This window comes from Stegastes partitus, unplaced genomic scaffold, assembly GCF_000690725.1.
Source record: "Stegastes partitus isolate 25-593 unplaced genomic scaffold, Stegastes_partitus-1.0.2 Scaffold1663, whole genome shotgun sequence".
Taxonomy (NCBI): Eukaryota; Metazoa; Chordata; class Actinopteri; family Pomacentridae; genus Stegastes; species Stegastes partitus.
Genome location: NW_007579394.1, coordinates 82,581 through 103,141, shown reverse-complemented (window position 1 = coordinate 103,141; position 20,561 = coordinate 82,581). Strand labels below are relative to the sequence as shown.

The window sequence follows — 20,561 nt, the reverse complement described above, 5'->3', positions numbered from 1 at the left end:
ACGGAAGTTAAAGCATGATTTTGGTTGGTGACGAATGTGACTGAAGGTTTAGAATTACTCTTAAATACACCCAATGTGGGTTTTGGTTGGTTTTTTGTTTTTTAATATTGTGGAATTTTATCAGTCAAATTGGGCTCAGTTGCACTTAAATTTTCTTATAATTTTCCAACTATTAGAGTGGTTGAATAGCATACATTTCCATTTAACTGACAGGTAAATGAATCTTTTGGAACATCCCTCGTCTGTTTTAGACTCTTGCGCCCAACAGAACAAATGCAGTTGGTGCAGTTGTAGCTTCTGTGCAATCTCAGAAAACTGGACGGTATACTAATGTCTGCACGTTGCTTTGAGGAAATTTATGTCACTTGCGTACTTTTAGATGCGGAAAATTCCTCCTAGTGTGGAATTATTTACTTGCACTGACTAGATTTTGCTTTGCCACTGATTTGACTTTGGCAAAGTGGAACTATGTGCATTCGCTTCAGCTACTGAAATACCACAAACACTTTCCCGATGTATTGATGCATTTGTAACCAAACTGGTGATCACATTGTTGTGTGTCCAAGTTTTGCTTTTAGAAATATAAAAGCAGGAGTGACATGCAGGTTTCTTTTTGAATTTGCTCTCTGTCACACTCAAAGGTAGAAATCTGTGTCTCCAAAGCAAAATCAAACCTGGACTTAGACGGTCTTATTCCAGTTGTAATGTTTAAAGCAGACTTCAAAACATTTGTATGTTTTTACTGGTGGTGCAGTGCATGTATGTCTGTTTTAGACGTGTATATTCCCACAGTGAACGTTCCGTGTCTTGAGTCTGTTTCTGATCCGCTGCGTTTTGCCAACGGGCTGTTTGGTCAGTTTGTCTTCAAAGTTCAGGCTTTTTCTTTGCTCCGGATCATGTAAATAAACCCAGATGAACTGCAGCGATAACGTGAAGACGTCTGAGCCGTTGAGCATCCGCTACTTCTGAACGCGGCTAATATTTAGTGCATCGGGGGGTAAACCTCGGACATTTTCGGAGTCACGCCTGTACGTCAGATCTCACCACGAGGGACGGTTAGATCACATCCTCTGAATTGGCAAATGTCGGATGGATTTTTTTTCATTTTCTCCTCAGCTAACCGGAGCCAGCTGAACACAGACACGAGCCTGGCGGGAGTCACAGAGGGATGGCATGAATCCCATCTTTAATCTAATAGAAGGACTCGGTAGAGGCTGGAATTAATCAGATCTGTAAGGGAGAAGAGCTTTGAACATAAATGGAGAGAAAGCGAGCAGGCATTTTGAGTGAAGACAGAATATGATTGGACATAATGAGTGTCTCAGTGTCATAAAGTAGGGGCTCTAAATCACCTTCATTTTCCTTTTTTGGACTGCATGTGCGGTCCTCCTGCTTTGGAGCAGAGAAGGACCACCATGTCCTCTTTTGTCTGGGCACCGCTGTCAAAGCAGCTACCTCTTAATTTATTGCGCTCCAGCTGTAATTTAGACCACGCTGGACCAGTTGGTGTTGACGTCTACCCACAAAATCACATAGTATGTTGGGTTTTAATGATTCCCATTTCCCCCCTCCAGGATTAACTGGATTAAATTCAGATTTGTGGTGAATTAAGTCTCGGTTGTATCGTCTCAAACACAGAAGAAAAGAAGTCTACACAAGCTGCTTAATCGTTTATGATAACTTCATTTAGAGAACACCTTCAAAAATAAGGGATATTCAGGAAGACCAGTGCTGAACAGAAGCCTGGTTTGTCCAAACAGAAAGAATAAAGACCAGACAGGCAAAACATAATTACACAATAAATCAATATAACAAAACCAGATATAATAATAAAAACAAGAAAAATGACAAATTAGGAAAAAAAAAAGAGAAATTATTTCAAATTGAAATGAAAAACAAAAAGAGGTCAAAACCGTAAAAACAACAACAACAATAGTAGTAAAATGAATATTATAGTAGTATAGTGGTTTTATGCAACTGTTTTATACAAAAAGAAAAACTTAAAACTACATTATTTCCTTTTTGCTCTCCTAACCCTCTGCTCGTCTATTTTGAAATCTTTCTACTGTTTTAACATACTTACATTGCATTATGCCAGTTTTTGCAGGGTTTCTATTTATTTATTCCCATTTTTGTCGCCCTTTCTATCACTGTAGTTGCAGTTTCATCTGTTTTCTGGGGATTTTAAACATTTTGCTGGATTCCTGTATTTATCTGCAGCATTCTTTGGGTTGCAGTTGAGCCTGTTTGTCTCATTCTCACAGCCAACCTCTTGTGCTCTCCTTCCAGTTGATCGCTATATATGACGAGCAGGAGCCCCATCATGGAGGCGACGGCACCAGCGCCAGCTCCACGGGGACCCAGAGCCCCGACCTGTTCGCTGCAGACCTCAGCGCCGGCAGCGGAGCCTCGGCCTTCCAGCCCTACCAGGCCGCCAGTGAGATCGAGGTGACGCCTTCGGCCCTGCGCACCAGTAAGTACAACCAGTGGAAACATTAGATTGTGAATACATGTTTCTGGACCAATGGCCATCAGGTGATTTGTAGATGTTTGCAGTATTTGTAGAAAAGCATCATTATGCACACATATAATCAGTAATGAAGATGTTTACTGATTTACACACAGGTCTGTTCATCTCATATTCCTCATGTTGTCATCCTGGTTGGAGTCAAATGTCAGCCACTACAGCAGTATGCGGAAACCCCAACAAATCACCTCATCACAGCCCAGCTCCTCAGCCGCTGTTCATAAATTCTGTTAATTGGACAGGAGTTGCCTTTTTTTTCAGCCACAGATAGCCGTTTGATCCGCGGCCAAAGCAGCTAATTGGTTCTGTTCGCTGCCTCCTAAATCAAATGTGACGCTGAGCCCGTTCACCTCTGCAGTTCTGCCGGCCAGGTCGCTTCTTCTACTGTAATTACCGGGAGTTTGGATGAGGAACTGACTCTTGTAGGTGATTCGTCAATTTGAGTCAAGCAAAACCCTTTTTTGAACACAACCGAAAGCAGAAGCAAATAAGTGTACATGCAAAGGCATAGAGACGAAAGCATAGACTTACTGCTTCTGGTTTTTTGATTTCTCCATTATGGCAGTTTTCATGTGTCTCTGTGGCTGAAACTGAAGCTGCCTAAAGTGAAATTTCAGACTCGTGTTAAAGAAAAAATGTTGATGCCTCAAGATGAAATTTAAACATTCAAGCACAAAATAATTTTGCTGTCATGAATGAAAATAAACGTCTATGTAGGTTTCTGAATTATTAATGCACTAATGCCACTTAAACTTTAGTGATGATGACCAGTAATAGAGACAATAATTATAATCAAAGATAAACAATCAGGGACAAGGTTAAAATTGCATCACACACACATTTATATATATATTATGGGGAGCTGCACGAAAGCATGACCCTGGATTTGTTGCACACTACACAAAGTAGACGCTTTTGTTGTAACACACACACACACACACGAACAGTGGGTGAAAGACGTCACACAGCACATTCAACATTACACTTAACTAAACTTTCTCAACCAGCTAAACCATACGAACCACAAAAGCACAATAACAACCCCATCACCCCAAACTCCCATGGTGCACTGCAGCACAACTGTTCAGTCTTAGCAATCTGACTCTGGGATCACTGCAATATATAGATAGCATGTGTCACATTATCTTGTAAATCCAACTAGCGTATGTTTTCCTGATTCACATGCTGTAGAGGTAGCGAGTGTTTGTGAGCCCTTTCAGACATTCTGTATTTTCCATTCCTCTGATGGCATCTGATTGTGTTGCTGTCATGTCTGAACAAGTGCCACGTTTCTGTAGAAGCTGCAACAGCAGTTTGTCCTAAGTCAACCTTGTAGCATCTTTTTCAACATGACCAAAGTTTGAACTGTATGCATTTAGATGAATAGAGGAGACACACACAAGGAAGTGGGAGGTGTGGCTCAGCACAAGATGCTGGGTCGACTCCATCAGCGTGTCTTTGCCACTTTGTGAGTTGCTTAGCTCATGAGAAATGATTTAGAGAATACCCTAAACAACAAACACACAAGGAAAAAATTGCCCTGGAACATACTTGTGCTTGTTGGTTATTTTGCATTAAGAAACATCTCACCTCATGTTTTGTACGTCACTTGCTGCACCATCCAAATTCTTACATGTGGCAAATATTGCACCTGCACCGTGGCCCTCTGCTGCTGTCTGAGACGTCCTCGGGCAGCCTGACAGGTGAAATACGGAAGCAAAACAGCCACGACATCACCTGCTGAGGCTCCTGCTAATCTGTTGAAGAACTTTTAGCAACTCCCAGTTTCTGTAATCTGGATTATAACTGGTGTTGCTTCCACACAAATAAAATCGACTTGCAAAGTTTGAAATCGCAAAAGATTTTGGAGAGAAATAGTGAATACAAAAATATCGTTTGAGAGTGAACAGTGGAGAATCAATAGGTTGCATGCTTTTACATATGTGGTGCAGAATAATATGCATCACTAACGTGTAGTTTAAAAAAGCACGAGCTGCACGCATGTCGACAGGAAGTCACAAGACGAATAAGGAGCAAGTGCAGCAAATACAGAAAAATGATGTCTTAAAAAGCAACAGATACGTTTCAAATGTGCAGGAATGTTTTTTCATAATTATTTATTCGTCACTTTTACTCTATAAAGTCATTTTATGCTTAATTCTCATAACTTTGCTTCACTTTTTTCGATAAACATAATCGTTAAAAACAAATTATTTTTGCCTCAGTGTCTTTAATCAACACTGAAAGTCTGATGCTGGTTTGACTTCTCCACTAATGACCTGTGAAATGGCAGTGATTGACTTTCGCAGACCCCAAATTTTTCCTTTTTCTGTCTCTGTCTCACACACAAACACGCTGAGACGGTGTGAGCGAGGTCACTGCAGCCCTAATTGGATTTCTGGTCGAGATGCTGAATGTGAATTTTGAGTAAGAAATGGAAATCTGGTAATATAATCACACCTGCCAGTTGCGTCCAATTTAGCCGTCTTCATAATAAATTCTAACCCTGCTTAATTGACGACTCTGAATCTCATCAGCTGAATTTTAATGGGTTTTAAGAGAAATGTCTGACATGGAAGAGAAGGAATTTGATTAATTTTTTTCCCCTTCCCGTGAGCGCCTAATGAGAATAGCTTTCAATCACCGATTTATGTTGGAGGAGACGAGATGAGAAGCGCCGGACTCTGTGGGTCTGCCAGTTTTTTCTTGTTTGGTCCACGAACTCACAAGAAAAGTGATTAAACTTATTAGACAGAGAGCTCAATTGAAACTCACAAATGGATTGATGTCAATTTCTTGCCTTTGTTAAACTCAAAACCTCTGTAGATGAGAAGAAGCCGATAAAAGGACAGTGTCACTGTTGTGGACATGTGAAGCTTTCAAATGCTAATTTCAAAGGCTGCTTTTTGTACAGTGGAGGCAGTAAAGGGATCCAAAGACTGGCTATTTGTTCTGGCCATTAAACACACTCATTTTAATGTTTATTTAATGTTGCACTGGAGCTTTTCACATTTGTGTATTTGTTCGTTAACATTTAATGTGTTTTTATTTGGCTTTAGTTGTACTTTGCTGCTGCTGATGGTGTAACAGGTGTGTTTGTTCATCCACCGGGTCAGTGGTGGTTCCTCTGTCTTTATGTGCTGAGTCAAGCCGTCACTCTGAAGTCTGACAATCGCTTGCAAATGCCTTTAATTATGCATTTAATTTGCGACTGATTTTGTCTTGTCATCAGGGACGGAGAGATGGGGTGACACAGGCTTTTTTAAACCTCTGTTAAGCCCTCGTTGCAATTTGTCATCATACATACTGTGTTTAATGCAGACAAATGTGTGATATAAGTGTTTTCACTCTGGTGTCTTTCTGCTTCTGCTGTGAGATGTCTATAATAGAGTGAAATGTGATCACATCAAGGCACCACATTGAAATAGCACAATTAAAACAACAGATGTTGAGCCAAAGTGCTCTCAAATAAAGAAATCAGATTGCTACGACAAATAGCGAGCAAAGGTGTACATTAGCATTAAGACCCTACAATGTTGTTTTTTATGCAAATTGTCCTGATTAACTTCAACATTAAGTTAAGAACCTGTTGGAAGTCTGCCAGACTAATGAACTATTTTAGAGTTTAGGCATAACACTCTACAAAAGCACACATGGAAAACCCGACAAATTTCCTTTCAACAAGCAAACTGGCAGCAGTGGAGAGGAACATCTCCTTGATAACCGGGAAACACCTCCAGCAGAACCAGGCTCAGGTAGAGCAGCAGTTTGCCTCAACCAGCTGGGATGAGGGTCAAGGCCTTTGAGGAATGACTAGCAGAGACAAACAAGAAAACAGACACTGACAGGTACAGACCGGTGCAGCTTCAGAGCCAGAAACACCTGCAGAAAGTTAAAGGGCTTTTCTTTTTTTTCTTTTTTTTTAAATATCTGACAAAGTGACGAAGGGTTAATGACAACAGCTGAATCATCTGAGATGAGTGATTACAGATAAACTTAGAGCTTCTCATCCACTAGCAGTGATGGGATTGTCTCAAGCGCCAACAGATGGCAAAAAAATCCCTAATTTTACTACATGCATACATGTAGCTTATATATTCTATCTGGATGTGCCACCGTGTTGAGCCTCTTACTGTTTAGTACAACAGCCAGCTGAGGGAGCAGAGGTGATTGATGGGGTTTAGGTGGCAGTGGACACCATGACTAAGACTTATGTGACACTTAATGACTTTCAAGCAGAGTGCACGTACTTACGACAAGCCGGGAGTGTTCCTGTATCCCACCAGTGCTAAACTGTTATTGGTTAAACCTTTTAGACTGATAATGCTGCCCATTGGTGATGTATAAAAGTTTTCATAATGTACAGCCGAGCATCCTGCCACAAACTGTGCTCACCCTTGATGACGCCCAGATGTAAATGAAGCATCAGGCTTTGGTAGGTTTGTCTTAGGAATGCTTAGATAGAACCAGAATCCAAACCATCCATCCATCCATCATCTATACACCGCTTCATTCTCACTGGGGTCATGGGGGGCGGAGTCTATCCCAGCTGACTCAGGGTGAAGGCAGGTTCACCTGGACAGGTAACCAGTCTATCACAGGGCTACACTTAGAGACAGACAACCAAGCACACTCACATTCACACCTACGGACAATTTACAATCACCAATTAACCTCAGCATGTTTCTGGACTGTGGGAGGAAGCCGGAGAACCTGGAGAGAACCCACGCTGCACGGGGAGAACATGGAGACTCCACGCAGAAACATCTCATTACCGGGACACGAACCGGGGATCTTGTGGTTGCGAGGCGACAGTGCTAACCCTGTATCAGGATGTGCCGTATAAAAATACAGGAGATTTCTCAACCTTACCATGCAAATACACAAAATGCAGAATTAGGACACACTACTCATCTCTGTAATTCAGTTCAAGTGCTGCACTCTTGTATCCTAAAGCCATCTACAGCAGCAGTAGTTGGTGTTGAGACCTGTCAGGCCCGTGTCCCTTCCTGAACTCCATCCTCCCAGAGAGCCCACTGCCTCCTGCAGCTCAGAGGGATTTAGGTCCCACGCTCCGGGTGACCCGACAGCACCACTTAGCCAAGTACATGAGTGTATAAACACACACAAGCACTTTTCCAGCCTCTCAACAACTACTGTAGCTGTTGGCTCAGATACCTCAAAACACAAACATACATCCACCCGTTTGTGTTTGCATAATATTCTAACTTATCATTCACACACAGCCTTTAAACACAATGATTCACAAATCCTCCCCCCCCAAACACACACACACACACACACACACACAGAGCTCCACTTAAGATTGAATAAATGTACACACCTCTAAACAAAGGTATTAAGTGTTCCGACACACACAGATCTCGTCAGTTCATCAGAGAGTACAGAGAAATAAACACTCAGATGGTCGATCATTTAGTCTCACAACACACTAAAAGCCAAGTATCTGTTGACATGCACTCATCGGACACAGCAGCAGGGATTTTTTGGGAAAAGAACATGAGAACGTGACACTTGTCATCCGAAGACGACACTCTGGCTTTTTTAAACAATTATATTTAGTTTATAATCCTTCTCCCTTGTGTGGTCTGCTTGGTCCCTTTTCAGCCAATCAGATCAGCTTCTGGATTTGCAGAGGTCTGAAAAGTAGGAGATTTTTGTTGTTGCTGTCGTAGCATTGTGTGGCTGTGGAGTTTAGTGCGCGCTGCCCTTGTTGGAGTTGTTATTTGGACCTTGGCCCGTCGCCCACGCGATGCAACTTTTTAAACAGAGTGAAGAGTTTTAATGGAAGGCATCCACGAGCGCTGGCGTTTCTCAATAGGCTCTTCCTCTTGTTGTTGTTCCCACACAGAGTCTGCTGCTGCTGCTGCCGCCGCTGTGTGTTATTAGAGGACGCTAAAGCAGAAACGGGAGCTGCCTGATTAGACTTTTAGTGATAAATCTGATTAATTCACAATGGGCTGATAATGGCGTTTCAGTGATTAATTTCCTTTATTAGCCCACATTGTTTGAGAAGTATAATTTGTTCAGCATATTTGCATCAATCATCCTTAAGTATAATATTAAATCTTTGTCTTGAGTCTTACGAACTGCAGCAATTTTAATTTTTTTTTAAGCGTACATCCCCAATGTGCCTCTTTCCTACAACCAAGTGAAAAATAAAGTGGTTGTTTTTCTTCATAGACTATATTCCAGCTTAAGTGGAAGCAAGCTGTCTGTATTTATTTCTTAGAACTTTCTTCATTTAAATATTGTAGCTCATCAGCTGCTTTGTCCGTCTTGTCTCTTAGATATGCCCCTCCACGTCCGGCGCAGCAGCGACCCCGCTCTGCTCACCATCAACGGGCCGTTCAGCGGCGGCGATTCACGAGTTCAAGCCGAAGACACACCGTCGAGGAAGAACCCGACCCGCTGGTCCACCACCGCTGGCTTCCTGAAAGTTCGCCACTCCTCAGGCACAAACAGCCTGGAGAGGAAGGTAGGCAGCTGGGTGACAAAAGCAAAATTAAAAATACAACCACACGTAGCTCACCGGTGTCTGATCTGTACAGAGGCACTGAACGTTTTTATATATCTGTCATGTAGAACGAATTCTTGTTTCAGTCAGTACCTCAGATTTGTAAATCTTGTCTTCGCTAAGATAAAACTCCAAAAGTCAGCTGGTACATTCACCTGCAAATCTCACCTTTAACCTCACTTTCACTTTATCACAGCTGGTCTCAGCAACTTGTGACTCTTGACAACTATTTTATGCTTCCCTGAACCTGGGCGATATCCAGATAGATGACAAATGAAAGGAAAAACAAACAAAAAGCTTCGTGCTAAGTTGCAGATGCCAAAGCAGCTTCAATCCCCCTTAGTATTAATTCTCCGACTACTGGAGGGACTTTCGCCGTTCTTCCAAACATATGACCTGAGTTGGTGTTTTGATGATGATAGTGGCAAACACAGGACTTCAAAACCTCCTAGACATGTTCAGTTGGTTTGAAATCCAGTGATTCTGAAGACAGTCACATGCGATTCATATTCATTTTATACAGATTCAGAAACCATTCAGTGACCTCTCATGTCCAATGGATTGGGGCGTTGACATCTAGCCTTAAGATAAAGGAACTCTTTACACATCCATAACACAAGACAGATGCATCGTTTCAGAAAGAGATTTTGTTTCTGGACATTAATCAGGCTGGTGCCAGACTTCATGAAGATCTAGCACTGAAGATAGAAATGTACTTTCACAGCATAAAGATGATCACACAGTAGCTTAGTATTGATCCCTTCACTATAGAGGTCAAGAGCTTCAGTCAACCTTTTATTGGCCATCTCTATGCATGTGACCCTCGCACCTTTTTCATTTTACTTTTTAACCAATATTTCAGCATGCCTGTTAGTTGGAACATATGGAAACGGTGTTTGACCTGAAAAGGTTGGCATTTCTGCAAAACCATCATGCATGTTTTACCTTACAGGGTAAAGGTATGGACACGTACCGCAGCCTGCCACGGGATGCAGGAACCTGGGCCAATCAGAGGGAGTTTCAGAGAGAGACGGCCCGCTCATCACTCAGCGCCAATCACCCCATGGTGGACCGCTGGCTGGAGAGACAGGAGCAGGTAGGACTATATGCTGATAAACATGCATGCAAAGAAACAGAAAATACAGCGACTGAAAAATGTGCAATGATGTATTTCCTAAAGATGTAAAGTTGTAAATATTGCTTGCGACAAGTTACCTGGCAATTATATGCTGCTGTTTGATTGACTGTGGATTGTCAAAGGTTTCTGAAATATGTGTGAAAAGTAAGTAAAGTAAGGAACATGACGAGTGTCCAGAAGGTTGAGGTGCAACAGAAAGCTCTGTATCTATCTGTTAGACTTTGTCCTCACATGAAATGGACGCCGGATACCTTCAGCCCTCCACTGTTCACAGATTTATAGCCAGTCTCACCCTCAGATTACCCATCAGCACTAAGCTCTGTGAAAGCCTGACTGAGTGCCCCAGATCCAGTCCATAGCCCGACCCACTTCTCGCACTCCCACTGGGCCACAGCGAAGAGGTTAAAAAGTGAAGAATTTTCACCATAAATCCACAATGACACATAAGTCATACAATGAGAAATAACATTGGTTGATATAACAAATGACATAAGCCACATACTGTACATATGGTCCTGCTTAACTGGATATCTCAAATGCTGCAGGGTCAGGAGATCTTTTTCCTACTGGGGTCAAAGTCACGTTAGAATATGATGAAGAAATATGATATTGCATCATGACCGCATGCATCCTTTATTTCATGCTCAGTCTTTGTCTGGGTCGTGTTGCAAGAAACTGGGTTAGAAGTTTCCCGTATCATAATATCAGGACGTAAGAAAAACAACTGCATCAGCAAAGCGAGTTGAACAAATATAAAACCCTGTTTTATCTTTTTATGGCAGTTGGTTCTGTTTGGTGGTCTGACACCTTTATTCTAGTAACACTCTGTTAAAAATGTGGGTTTGAATCCAAGTGTAATATTTAGGAACACACTCTGATGTGTTTTTCTTGCAGTGTGTGATGTAGAATGTACAGTGAGTTCATGGACAACAGTCCGATCAGGGCTTTTTGTTTTGACCCGTCATCTTTCCGAGAACTGTTGGATTCTTTATTCAAACTTTGAACTATTCAAGGCTGCAAACACCAGTGATGTGAATGGATGCCCAATGTCAGAAAGTGAACAGAAAGACTTTAAAAGGGAAATTTTGGAAGCCGAGATGAGCTAATTTACCAATTTTAGTAGAAGGTGACACATTTTGACTGATTGGAGTGTTGTAAATCCTGGATATGCATTTGTTTTATGTGCGTCGTATGTTGGCAAGTTAAACACTTTAAGGCCAAATTTTGTTTAATGTTTTACTCCATTGAAAAAACTAAAAACGGTATTTCTTCAAGAGAAGCTCAAAAGGGCGTTGATGCACCATCACTTGGCTGAAGCTGTGGGCTGTTGCATTCTGTTGGCTTGTATGTGGACAACCATCACTCGTAGCTTTTGTGCTTTTATCAATAACCATTTTGCCAATTTTACATGTTTAATATTTGTCAGGAAGACTGCTGTCTGACTTGCTGCTTGGCTGCATAATTCATGGATTTGATTTATTTAATTTTCTTCTTCCTCATGAAGAACTCGATAGACTAATCCCTAGGGGTCAACCGATATGGTTTTTTTGTACTTACTTATTTACTTATTTTTCCTAATCGAGGAGACACATAATCAATATTTGGAACGGATATACTGTACATATGCAATAAAAATATAAATCCTGACGTCAATAATTGTAGCAACACAAACATTACAAAACTGTGCTGGAACGCTTTAGTTTATTTATGTTTAAGACACACGTTTAAATACAAAAAGAGGTTTTTACCGTTTATCCCTCAGTGCTGATAGGCTGCAGCAGAGCCACAGTAGCATACATTTAATACGTTTATTTAATAGGAGTAAGTCAAGAATCAATATCACTGGTAATAACATGCAGATAAAATGCAGAATAACAGATCTGATAATCGATCAGTCCCTACTAACAACAGTGTTGTTGCATATTGCAGTGACTAGTTTTGTTTTTTGTGTATTGAAAAATGATTGCATGCTTTTTGTATTTACAAGTACAAATGTATTTGTTTTTGTCTCATGCATGAAGAAAATTACTACACAATGAACTATCCTTAGGTTAGAATGTGTTTTAGTGGAACTCCTGATAGATCATCTCAGTGATGTGTTGTCTGTGTTTGTGCTGCTTCTTTTAAACTACCTTTTAAGACCCAGCACAGTCTAACCAGCTTTTAAAACCCAGTTCCATACAAACATATTGGTTTATCACCAGCATGCTCCTTAGTTCCATCCAACTCAAACTTTCCTGCTGTTTTATGGGCTTTCCTTTTTGTAAACAGGATCTTCCACAGAAGGGTTAAGTGTGCAACAAGTTCTCACCATTTATCAGTGCAGCGCTGCAGCGGTTTCCACATCTGTCTTGCAGCAGGTTTTAGTATGAAGGGGGTTAAGTGGTGGAAGTGACGGCAGGATGGTGTAGTCGGTATTAATGACCTGCTGAAGGCCATCTGGCCTCCTCAACTCACACATATACCCTCTCAGACACATCCCCCCCCACAATCTGCTCATTCTTGTGACAGCCTTCGCAGTGACATGAGCAGCCATGTTAGTCTGTGTGTCCTTCTGCTGTGTGTTTGTGTGTCTGTCTTAGTTAATGCTGCTTCTCTCTGTGTGATAGTGAAGGACAGCTTGTTGACAGGATGCGGTTTTGTTTATGTTTGCGCCACAACTGTGCAGGTAGAGCTCGCTCAGAAGGTGACCCGGTCAGATCCGAGTTACATGTTCATACGTAGTGTCAGATTTCTTCTTATCAGTAACGCGCACAAGCTGGAGGCCTCACGAGCTGCTTTTGTAGTTGCCAGTATTGTGCAGAATGACTCTGCTCGCTGTCACTGTCTTAAGTCACATATTGATTTAAGCTCCTCTTAGCTTACTTTGTTCCAGGAAGGATGCTGCAACTCTGCTGCCTGATGAGAAAAGCCTTGCTTTTGACAATCAAGTGAAAGAATAGATGGGATTTACCAGACTGAGGAAAAATCCCTTTTGTTAGAGGCTAAAGTCTGTTGGTATACACAGTGGATTGTAGATTGCTGTTTTAATAAGTTTTGGATGCTCTCCTTTGTCTTACTCTGTTGTTGTAACGACCAAATAACCCTCCTCATCACCGCATTTCATCTTATTGGAACACATCTAAAAACAGAACCAGGCAACAGAGACGCTTTGTTTGTGTTTCTGTATAGAAATAAATCGACTTAAATCTCAGTCTGACCTCATGAAATTTTAGTCTGTAGGCAAACTTTGATGCTGGCAGCGTCTGACGGAACTGCAGGCAGGCAATTATAAATGAATATGTGGCTCAGTTTAAAAGAGGAATGTGTTACCTTTTCAACAAAGGCATTAGAAATCTAAGAGCAGAAGTTGCTTCAGCTGTTAGCTCCAGTCGCTGCCCCCACTTTGAGCGCTGCCTTTATACATAGTGTAATAGACAGTTGATTGATGCAGAAAACTTGGTTTGAAGGCCATGCACACCCACACAGATGTTTTCAGTTATTCTGTCTATGCAGACCTCTGCTCTGGTTGAAGGTGGGTGAAGCTGTGCAGGGAATAATGTGGAATCACAAGACTCTGGCCTTGTCCACACGAATACGGATTCTTTATCTTACAAAACTAATATTTTCCTTTTCATTTTAGCCTCGCATCCACATTTAAATGGCACTTTAAGTCGCTCAAACAGATTTTTTGAGCACCTTCTCCAGTGCTGATTTTGAAAAACTCCAATTTTTGGGGGGGATTTTTTCCGATGATCAACATCAGGTTTGTGTTGACCGATTACTGTTACATTAACTGCACTACTTCAGGTCTGAGGACTCTGTGATCTCAGAAATGTCTCTCAAGCAGCGACTTCCAAAACTGATGAAGACACACAAGCCATTGCCACAAACCAGGAAAACAGTGACGAAGGCTACGCTAACGGCTAGAGGTTAAGGTTGAAGGCAGCCACAGATTAACCTGAAACAGAGTCTGGAAAACAATAATTAATAATGTTTTAAGACATATGGACCTTGGTGGGCAATAAAAGTGATAGAACAGTGAAATATTAAGAAAACAGAAGAACTGCAGGAAACTGATCAATCTCAGTGGATCCCACATAAACAGAGGAACGCGTCCTGATTTAATCACTCCTGTTTTTGTTTTATATATTCAGTTATAATCACCCTTAGTTATGAATGACATGTTCTTGCTGTTAAAACATTACATTTAATGTTTATCGGCTCACAAGATTGGCCTTTCTTGAGCACCAGTATTCAGCATCAACCTGGAGAACCCACATCGGTCGATCCCTGCTCACTTTACGCAGCAGCAATGGCAAAATATGCAACGGTTTCTTCATGATTTGCATAAGTTTACAACTGAACTGATAATTGCACTACTTTTCCTGCATGCTGAAGCCTCTTTGTTTGCTGTGTCTAACGTTACCTGGTCCATAGCATCTTCAGAGACGATAAAACGACAGAATATTCTCTGATATCTGATATATCGTTGATGTAGACTGGTAGACTTTAAGTGCTGTTGCCATGTGTGTGGAGCTGTTTTACAAATGCTGTTAGCGCAGGTGGACAGATTTATTTAATTTCTTAAACTAAGGAGGAAGATGTCATTTTTTGAAAAATATCCGTATTAGTGTGAACAAGGGTTGAGTGTAGTGATGAAGTGAGTAAGGAAGCTGTTGCTCCTCCCTGGTGGATGCATGAAAATTAGCATGATTAAGATTTCAACCACGAGGAGCTTGTTATCACCCACACAGTACTGAGGAGAGGTTTTAGCATGCAGGCTCACCTGTGTACAGTTGTCCTCCAATGAATTCATACCCTCCCAGTAAAGAAGGAAAAAAACTGTTGTAGATGTGCAAAGTAGCAGCAGACACAAAAGTCTTCTCTCCAGGTTCTTGACAAGACAAGCAGCTGACACGTCCTGGCTGAACTAAGACAAAGATAAAATCAAACAAGCTCGTATGACTTCGTTATGTTCTGTTTATGGTGCAGATTTTCATGCATTTTTAATGAGCGACCAGCTTCTGTGTACTTATAAATTACGGTTTATTACAGAATTCCTCCGTGGTACGATTAGCCCAGAGAGCCGTTTCTCCAGCAGTGTATTAAACCTTTGTTAAGAATATAAAATAGAATGGTATGGGGGGGAAAAAGAAGAATAGCATAGCAAGAATAGAATATGCAGTGATTTAATTAGAATAGAGCAGCTTGGAATGATGAATTAAGCGAAGCAATTTCCTCAAGTTAGTTTCATCTTATCTTCCTGGAATGAATAACATGGAACAGACGAGTATGAAAATGACGAGAAGAATTAGAATAGAGCGTCATATAATGAAGTCGGCCTATTTTATTCCTGTGGAGAATTTGGCTTCTCTCGTAACAGGGAGAAAAAAAAACACACACACATCCAGAGAAGCGGGGCATTGCTTTGCACTGAAGTGAGCCAGATTGAATTGCATTGAAATGAATGAAACTATTCTCCTGTTCCAAAGTGGTTAATTGTGCGTGTTCATGCAGCGGCGCCGGCAGAAAAAAATTCAACCGCGATAGTTTGGAGCTGCGTTCACGAGCCCCTAAACCAGAAGCCCCCCCCCCTCCCCCCCTCCCCCTCCTTTGGCAACAGGTAGGGGGTCGCCATGGCAACAGTGAGCTGTCAGTCGAGTGCGTATTAATGAGAGCGGGTTGGAGGTGCTGGCGTTGGTTGAGGAAAGAGGCCTGCACTGCAACTGCTGCGTTTGTATCTACGAGGGCATTTATGCATCTGTGTGCATTAATGTGTTTGTGTGCGCGTTTGTGAATGTGGTTTTGTGTGTCCGTGGTGAGCATGTGTCAAAATAATAATAAATAAATCCAAGCATTTGTAGACCGGGTTGCAAATCAACCAATTAAAAAGGAAAAACCAAAACCAGTGAGCCACCTGCAGTGTTAGTGAGCTGAACCCCGATACACAACGCACACACAGACACACACCTGGTGTGGGTCAGGCTTCACCTCTGCGGCTTGACAGCCGTCTCTGAGGACTCAGATGTCATGGCTGCTTCATTCAGTCTGTTTCTTTTTCATATTTCCTCTCTTTTGTGTGCATCTGTGTCGGTTGTGTGGATTTATCTTTTATGACTGTGTGTTAAATTGTGTTTTATTCATCCGTGTATAGTGAAACCCACCAATTGTATGATTTTTGAATATTCACAGAAATGCTGCTTTCTTTGTTAGTAAAAAAAAACTCAACATTTTCTGATTCTTAGCCTAAAAAACTCCTTCAGTGCAGTTAAGATAAAAATCTGCTTTTATATTTACATGAAAATTTTATTAGTTAGGGATGCACGCTTTGCACAGGACAGCCGTAGGCTTGTTTCCACATGTATGTGTGATGCCTGGAGGCCTTCCCCTGAGCTCTGACAACACGTCTATTCCTGATACCTGGAGCTGCAGCCAGATAACATAAAACCAGGAATCCTAATTTCTCCCCTCACAGCATTACTAAAACTTGCACGTACTGTCAAATTCAAGGACTCATAATGATCGAAGCATCCAAACAAAGATAAATATGCCTCTTCGTTGTGGATTAATGATCTTTAAATCATAAATAATTAATTTCCTTGTTGTGTTCTCTTCAGGTTTCTACATTGCAGAATCATCTTGTAGGAGTTTCACTATTTAGATGTTGGCCTCAATTGAGTCTATAACAGGGGTGTCCAATCTGGTCCTGGAGGGCCACAGTCCTGCATGTTCTAGATGTGTCCTTCTTCCAACACGCCTGATTCAAATGATCAGGATTGTTATCAGGCTTCTGATGATGAGCTGATCATTTGAAACCCTGCAATCAACGTGTAAAACATTCTTTCAGGTGCCCGCAAATATTACTAATGCTGGAAAAAACATGGTGGCTCTATATACTACAGATATTTTAGTACTTTTATTTATTTTCCATACATGTCTCCTATCTGCTCTGTGTAAACACTGCCTGCAGTTCAGCTGAATTTTTAACATATGATTGTTGGTTGTAGGTCAGCCAATAATAGCTTCTTGATTGAACCAGAGTGCAGTTTTTTTTTTGTTTTGTTTTTTTAAAATTTTTTTCAAGTCTTTTATTTGTGGTACATTTTTAAATTAGACATGCAGAATAAAGAATTTCAGTAAAATGTCCAGATTTTAAGCTTAGATTTGGCTAATTTTCCCAACAAAACTCAAAGTTACATATGATTCAGTCAAACATGGAGAAATAGTTAAAAATCTGACGTATTTTTCTGTTTTATAGTTTCTGGCTCTGATAAATTTTGGCATTTTTAGTTTGTTTTTAAAAAAAAAATAAATATTATGACATACCTTTAAAACCCTGCTAGATCTGTGTATTACTTAGTATGTGATTGTAACATAGTCATAAGATGGTCACACATGAAGATCTAATACACCTAATATTTGGTGTTTCCTGTTCTTCTTCTCTTGGAAGGGATGCATTTTGTGTTTTCACCAGCCGCAGCAGTGTTTTGTTAAAAAAAAAAAAAAACATAAAGAAAACAATGACCTGCAGAAGCCACAGCGATGGTGGCTGCAGAAACACAAGAGACAAGAAGGGCACAAACAGAAAGTCGATTTTTTTCAGCTGAAAATCCACAGGAAACAAATGTCACCACTGTGAGCACAGTGATTGATTGACAGGGGAGGCTTTGTAGGTTTGGTGCAAAAAAAACAAAAACAAAACAGCAAAGCAACTGAAATGTTTCCCAAGTAATCAGATTCCTTCCAAGTCACAAATTAAAGTCGGCCTCTGATGGCATTTTTAGCATCTAAGCAAGGTGGACTAAAATAACCAGCGTTAACGCGGCGACTCTATTTTTCATTCCAATTAGCACCCTTCAAGTCCTTTCCTCGTCCAAGCGGCTTTAAAAACATGTGATATTTGTGGTGCGGTTAATGATGATAACTTACTGGAGGTCAGGTTTGATAAGTGCTCTGCTCGTGTTCAGTGTGAACACAGACGTCGGCGTGTGTTTGTGATGCCGCTGTGTGTCCTGAGCCATTAGACTGCTGAGGGACCGAGTTATCTTTCATGGTGGGATGGAGGCTTCACACAGCCCACTGGGGACGTAGTTACACAGACATCCTGACGGCGGGTCTGCACACACGCTCCAGCACATACCTGTGTAGGAATGTTAATGCCGGCGTGTGCACTTGCACACGCTGACACACATCCGCTAGGAAGGTGTTTTGCAAAACCAAACCTTTAAACGCATGCAGAGCCACACGTAGCTATAATGCTACATTACAAAGCTCATGTAAACTGTGTGCAGAGAATAAAAACACAATTACACTGTAAGCATATGCACCAAAACAAATCCATGTAAGCACACACACACACTTCCCTGCTTCCCAACTAACAAGCCTCCATGCAGTGTGTGTAGCAGAGGGTTGCGTCCCTCAGGTACATGGTGCAGCTTTAGCAGGATAAATCATGCAAACCTGAGCCATGCACTCATAAATCACCTCGGAGTCGCTGCATGTTCGCCCGAGTGTGCGTTCCCTTTCATGCGCATGCAAAATGTGATGCCGCAAGTTTTTTTTTTTTGCGGCTTATCTGTGTCTCTGTGTGATTTTATTTGTGCAGGTGTGTGCATGTCATTTTCTGTGTGTGTTTTGATGTTAATAAGACGGACGTTGGGAGTAAGGTGAGAGCAGAAATGACCAGTAGGTGCTGCTGTGGAGCTTAGATTGAGGAAAGACATGTTTTTGTGTGTGTGTGTGTGTGTGTGTGTGTGTGTGTGCTCTGTCCTTCTGTTTTTTTGCACTATTACGTGAGTGTGGTGCGAATGGGTGCACGGATAAATACTGTAGGTGTGCTTTTGTGTTAGCAGATGTGCTAACAGTTCAGTGTTAATCTGCAGTCACCTTGTTATAATGAGCCTTTGGCCTTCTTTTTTTCCTGCTCACTTTTCCATCTGTATTATCTTTACGTGATCCTTATTATTCCGTGTCTCTCTTTTTTTTCTTCGTTATGTTGCTCACCACTCTGTTTTCAGCTTTATACCCACAATAGATAATTACACACTCTCTCCTTTCTGTCCATTCACACTCTTCTTTCTCCTGTCTCTGTTCTGTTTTTATCTCACCTTTCATTAACACCAGTGTCGTATCCTGCTAGTATACACAAGGGGGTGGCTTTTCAGACACTTAAACCCTCAACGAAGGATTAGTTTCATTTTATAAGCTTGTGCTGATACACATAAAAACAGCTGTTTTAAAAGAAGCACAGGAGGCTCTGTTATTGTGGTACTGATGAGAAGTTGAAGTGTAATCCAGGAGGTTTGAGGAAGACGTCCATGACTGTGAAGGCTTTTAATAGTAGCAGTCATTTTAATCCATCTCATTAATCATGAAGTTAAAAGTAGAACTGTGCTGTTCAGGGTGCAGCAGGCCAGTGCTGCCAAACAACAACTGCGTTTTTCCAAGAAACTTATTGCAATAAATAGACTTGGAAGAATAAAAATACTTGTGACAGTGTAATTAGAATAGAAAATAAAGGCAGCAGTATTGGAATACAGGTACATTAGAATAAAGACCCCAACACTGTTTCCTAAACATGGAATACATTTTGCATGTGTGTCCTTGACTTGAAGGCGGCACACGGAGTCAGAAACAATCCAGAAAGTAAATGTGCTTTTTTGATCTTAGTCGTATGAGCTGTAAGAATTTATCTGCTATACTTAAATCATTTGTTCCATAGCGGCTGTCGTCACGTTCAGTCCAAAACTTTATCACAGCTGTTGGGACATTTTTATTTCTCGACGGGTCTCCCGAGAGGGATCTAGAAGATCCTCAGTTCGTGTCCTGGTTAGGATGCCTGGGATATTTCTGTGTAGAGTTTACATGTTCTCTCTGAGTTCTTCGACTTCCTCCCACAGTCCAAAAACAGGGTTAGGGTTAGACCCTATCCCCTTTCTTTGTTTTTATTTCTGTGTTGTGATGCTTGGATTCGGTTGCTGATGACAGTTTTAAACAGGTAATTAGTAGCTGTATCAGAATATGTGTTTAAAGTGACCCTCTCTACTCTGACAGTACACTGGAGGCGTTTTTGTTTCCACATGTGGTTACGCTGTTTGAACATCCAGACTTTAAAACGTAAACGTGGACATTTGATGTAGAAAGCCAAACTTTTCAATCTGCTTGATAGTGAGTTGAGTTGTATTTCAGTGGTCGTCCATTATGCACGTGGGTTGTTGAACAGTAACTAATGTTTCTATTATAATTAATTTTAAGGTTACAGCCACTTATGGTTGAAGGACAAAGACGTAATGTAAACCTCAGCAGCCTTTAAGCCACATGGAATAATTAAAAAAGTCCTTCTCATGCATCAGTGGATTTTGTCTGACTCGCTTCCG

The 20,561-nt window shown here is 41.2% G+C and overlaps 1 protein-coding gene across 1 annotated transcript in view; it reads left to right on the top strand.

Moving 5' to 3' along the window:
- Nucleotides 1–2,289: 2,289 nt before the first annotated feature.
- The window catches only part of LOC103371882 (partitioning defective 3 homolog), a gene marked incomplete at its 5' end in the record, with an annotated part of 93,930 nt that continues 75,658 nt past the window's right edge, over nt 2,290–20,561 (top strand). Inside the window, 3 exons of the mRNA XM_008301351.1 lie at nt 2,290–2,473; nt 8,839–9,026; nt 10,018–10,161. Coding sequence (XP_008299573.1) covers nt 2,290–2,473; nt 8,839–9,026; nt 10,018–10,161 — 516 coding nt within the window. The remainder of the gene's footprint in view (nt 2,474–8,838; nt 9,027–10,017; nt 10,162–20,561) is intronic.